Raw genomic sequence first — 5,154 nt, 5'->3', positions numbered from 1 at the left:
GGGAAGGCTCTACCACTGAACTAGGAAGATGTCCCTCTGCTTAAAATAGTTATTAGGAATTTCCCTCTTATCTTCTATTTGTCTTAACCTTCTAATTAGCCACCTCTTCATTCTCTGAGAATATCTCAAGTCTATATCTGATAAGCCACTTCCCAGCAGGGAGAAAACTGCATCTTAAAATGGATTTGATGCATCTCAGTAAACTGAAAAATCAGCTGTGGAGTCAGTCAAATGAAAATTTCAGGACTATCACCCTGCAAAATAAGTGATGATTGCTGTAGGTTGGGAGAGTTATGATCTGTCAGAATCTTCTGTTGCAAGGAACAACTTAGCCACACAGCAGTGCTCCATGGCGGCTGCTGTCAAGAATCTAAACACGGCTTGGAATTCTCTGAGGATGTTATTCATAAAGGCACAGTTAATCAGACTCAGACCTCTCTTCAGAATCTCACTGTACAAGCCAAGCTTATTGCCAACAGAAGGAAGGTGCCAGACCAGAGAAGGTAAGCTAAAATCTGTGTGCCCTGGCTTCAGAACTATGAGGTCTCAACTCAGTCCATTTCAAAAAATTTTTAAAAATTGTGTATGTTGTTGCTTTGTTTGTTTTTATATTTATCAAATAGTTGGCTTTCTAGCCATACAATCAGAGCTTTGTAACTACGCAAGGATTTTCAACTTATGGAACCAGATTTTTTTTACTGATTTTAATTTTATGTACTAAAAAGGAAAAAAAGCGCTCTCCTTTCCTTCCCTCACCCTTTAGAGGAATTCAGAAAGGACGAGTATGGGCCAAAATCACTCTGGCTAGTGTCCATGGTTACCAAGCTGAAAGAGAAGGCAGTTTTCTGGATAAACGGCTTTGCCTCAAATGCCAGATGCCTGTTAAAAGTATTGCAGGCTCTCAGAATCTTTCTGTGCCTCACCTGCCATCATAAACAGGAATGGTGGATCTTTCAGCAGAAATACTGGCATCTTCCCCATAGATTACACCTTTCGCTTCCGAGAAGAATGGTTTTCTTTATTCTTTGCACGGGGAGATCTCCACATATCAAAAGTGAAGTCACTTGATTTCATTTGCTTTGGAACTAAATTGGAGCGGTGACAGACTACAGCATTGTCATATTCTCACCATCAGAGAAAAGATTAAACATAAGGCGATCTGGGTGCTCTCAATTTGTACAAATCTTGTGTAGGCTCATGTGCTGACTCCAGTGAACATTTTTTCCCAATCCACAACTCACAGACAATTTTTTCCAGGGTCCTTGAAGACGAATGTGAGGCAAAAGCATAAATAGGCCTGCTTGGAATTCAACTTCCATAAGGGAGGAAGAGAAGCAGCATCAGTGGAGATCGTGAGTTTGGTCTTTAACAATTTCTGCCCAACTTTGCTCAATTCTCTGGTTCTTCACCTGTAAAATGGAGATGAAAGTTCCTACCTCATAGAATTGTTGAACTTTTCTAATTAATAGACTATATTTAGGAAAGTTTTAGGTTTATAGAAAAGTAGAACAGGAAGTAGAGAGAGTTTCTATATACTTCCTCAGTTTTCTTTATTATTACTATCTTGCATTGGTGTTGTGAATGGTTGAATTTTAAATTACATTCCATTACAGAAAGTATGGTATTTTTACATGCTAGAATATAGTAACAAACTTAAACTATCATGCCTATAACTCAGGATCCTCTCATTTGTTAATAAAATATGTCTTTATTTCTTTGATGACTTTTTTTTATTTATTATACTTTAAGCTCTGGGATACATGTGCAGATCTTGCAGGATTATTATATAGGTATACACATGCCATGGTGATTTGCTGCCTCCATCCGCTCATCACCTACATTAGGTATTTCTCCTAATGTTATCCCTACCCAACCTCTCAACCCCCTGCTATCCCTCCCCTAGTCCCCCACCCACCACACACTTGGGTCTTTGATGACATTTTATGAGTCACCATTAGCAAAAAAAAAACTCCCCTAATTCCCTACCAGACAACCACACTATTTGCAAAATACTATCTGTGAAGATTTGTTTCTTTAGATTTAAGATCTGTCTCTCATTGAAATACAAAATACCCCTAAAGGGGAGAAAAGAATAACTATTATTATCATTAACTATTGTTATCATTATTGTTAATTGACAAAAGACACAATCTTCATCCAGCCATGGTAGAACAATACTATCCATCAGTGGTTTTAAGAAGGATGACAAAGAAAGGGGTCCAGAGGTTCTTAAGTAGGACAGTGTTCAAGAAGAGGGACTGGAGTAGTCTTATAGGGTTGGATGATCACAGAAGAGGAAATCATGGCACAAGAAAGAAGAAGAAAGGCAAACCAGTTCTGAAGGAAGGGAGTATTGACTCAGAGCCCTTATTCAAGGCAAACAGAGTCAACCTCTGAGCAGGAAGAGGGAGAAAGGAGGAAGGGTAGGCCCCATAGGAGCCTAGATAGTTGGATGTTTTTCACTTTTCTGACACTGAATATCAATAGAGCCAGATGGAAAAGGATCAAAATAGTGCCAAGAGCATGATTATAGAACAGTGAGAGTTGAGAATAAAGAACATATTGACATTCAAAAATGACACAAAAGCACAAGAAAACAGATAAAGCTCATCCTGGACCTTAGTCACTGAGGAATGCATAGGTTTTCTAGCTGGTTGCACTTGGGAGAAAAGTTTAAGGCAAGTATGCATATTGCCTAGATGTCAAAAGCATGTATGAGGCTTTCAAGTAGTTCTCAGCCATGGCTGACCATTAAAACCCCTTTGAAGGTTGTATAAATATAACTACTTGGGCCCCAGTCCTGGAGATTCTGATGGTGGTGAGGGGCAGATAAGTATTACTTGTTTAAGTCACTCCCCTGGACCTTAATTAATCATCCTCACTATCAAAAGTGCTGTTCAGGTACCAAAGCTCAGGTGACCCAGATATTTCCAGGCTCTGCTGGCCAGAGCATGAAGAAGACCTAGCAATACGCTTTATAGGAATCCACCACAAAGAAAAACTAGAAATGAAGGCAAATTCTGCATTCAAAGATGTTCATTATAGCTTTATGTGTGTTACCAAAAAAGTAAAATAAACTGAAGTTTAATAATAGGGAAACGGCATATCCATATTATGAAATATTATATAGAAATCCAAAATTGTTTTCCAGTAACTATATAATACAGAAAAAAAATGAGTAATGATAAACAAAAGGAAAAAAAAATGAAGACAAATATGTATATGTAATATGAGCTCTGTCTAAATTCCCAACCACCACCATGTATACACACACTAGACACAGTACTCCAAGAAACAGCAAAAAGGTCAACCATGGTGATCTGTATTAGTCAGGGTTCTCCAGAGAAACAGAACCAACCAATGGATGTATATATATATATAGATTTATATATCGATCTATATCTATATCTATATATAAAATAAAGGAATCAGCTCATGGCAAGTGAGATAATATGGAGGCTAGCAGTACAAAATTTGAAGAGCTGACATCCCAGTTCGGATTGCTTCCTAATCTTATGAATAGTGCTGCAGTAAACATGGGAGTGTAGATATCGCTTCAATACACTGATTTTCTTTCTTTTTGGCATACACCCAGCAATGGAATTGTGGATCCTATGGTAGCTTTGTCTTTTGTTATTTTTGAGGAAACTCCAAACAGTTCTCCACAGTGGTTGTACTAATTTACACGCCCACCAACAGTGTACAGGGTTCCCTTTTCTTTACATCCTCTAGCTTCTCAGTCTTATTAAAATGCACATTTATACCATGTTTTTATATCTAACGTTTGTACTCTGAAAACAAATCTTATTTTTTCTTTTCTCATTTTGATTTTTCAGTTCTAACATCAGATGTGATTCTCATACATTCCTCCTGGCAATATGTCTTGTTCTTTATTCATTTTTCCAGTAGTCACCGTATGCTTCCCATTGTGCTAGTTAATCAAAGTAGAAAGAGAGACTATTACCAAATAATAGAAGATGTGAGCTATCTTCATGGGTTGCTCATAAGCAAATTAGGAAGAAGTGGTGATGCTAAGCTAGCATGTATGGGTCTTTTAAGCATTTTTAATATGCTAACTAAATTAATGTTCACAATCATACCATGTGATTAAATATTATAACTACACAGTTAGATGAGGAAGCTGAAGAACAGGGAAATGCTTAATTAGCTGATCAACAAGCAGCTAAACATCGAAGCTCAAAGCCACAATTTGAAAAATCAATCTAACTTCTTTTTTTTTTTTTTTGAATGTTGTCCCAGGTTTATTGAAAATAATACAGCATTGATTCAAACAGGTCCCCGAGGCGTTTTGAAATTCATCCCAACTGTAGGCTGAGTGACCTGCAGGTTGGACAGACTGCCAAAATCCAAAAGCTTCAGCATTTCCTTAGTGTCAGGATCTACTTCAATGATCTCATGATCCAGGGCTGAGACCTCAGGTACATAATTGTCTCTCCTTTCTCTCTCCTCCTCCTGCAGCTTGATGGAGATACCTCTTACTGGGCCTCTCTGAATCTGCTTCATTAGATGTGTGACATAGCCTGCTATCTTGTTGCGGAGCTTCTTGCTAGGGATAATGGTGATCTCCTCGCACACATGCTTGTTCGTGTGGAAGTCGTTGCCCAGGCGCGTGTAGTACTTTTCTATGATGACCCGGGCCGCCTTCTTCACGGTTTTGGTGCAAACACGGCCCATGTTGGTGGGTCCTTAGTGAAAGAGGAAACCGGAAGCACCTCAATCTAACTTCTTAACCACTTTGTTATACAGTTCCTGTGTCTAAAGTATAAATGACACAATAATTGGAGATATATCACAATACATAATGAAACATTAAATGTTATAATCAATACAGGCATGGAAACAACTAAATCATCTCCATTAATTATGTGGCATAATATAGTTTGTATGTTTGTCCCCTTCATACCTCATGTTGGGAAATGGGGCCGAGTGGGAGATATCTGAGTCGTGGGGGCAGATTCCTCATGAATGGCTCATTGCCACCCCCACAGTATGAATGAGTTCTTGCTCTATTAGTTTGCACAACAATTGATCGTTAAAGAGGCTGGCACCTCCCTGTCCTCTCTCTTTTTCTTTGTCTTTCCATGTGACGCTGCTTTTCCTTGCTTTCTACCATGAGAGGAAGATTCCTGAGGC

At 38.6% G+C, this 5,154-nt stretch overlaps 1 protein-coding gene across 1 annotated transcript; it reads right to left on the bottom strand.

Annotated features, from left to right (window-relative positions):
* Positions 1-4,249: 4,249 nt before the first annotated feature.
* LOC108294668 (40S ribosomal protein S17-like) lies at positions 4,250-4,728 on the bottom strand. The gene has a single exon (XM_037734243.1). The coding sequence runs from the start codon at positions 4,693-4,695 to the stop codon at positions 4,288-4,290; it is 408 nt and encodes a 135-aa protein (XP_037590171.1). The 5' UTR covers positions 4,696-4,728; the 3' UTR covers positions 4,250-4,287.
* Between the last annotated feature and the right edge of the window lie 426 nt (positions 4,729-5,154).

Source organism: Cebus imitator, unplaced genomic scaffold (assembly GCF_001604975.1).
Source record: "Cebus imitator isolate Cc_AM_T3 unplaced genomic scaffold, Cebus_imitator-1.0 Scaffold596, whole genome shotgun sequence".
NCBI lineage: Eukaryota > Metazoa > Chordata > Mammalia > Primates > Cebidae > Cebus > Cebus imitator.
This window is presented reverse-complemented; position numbering and strand designations above follow the sequence as displayed.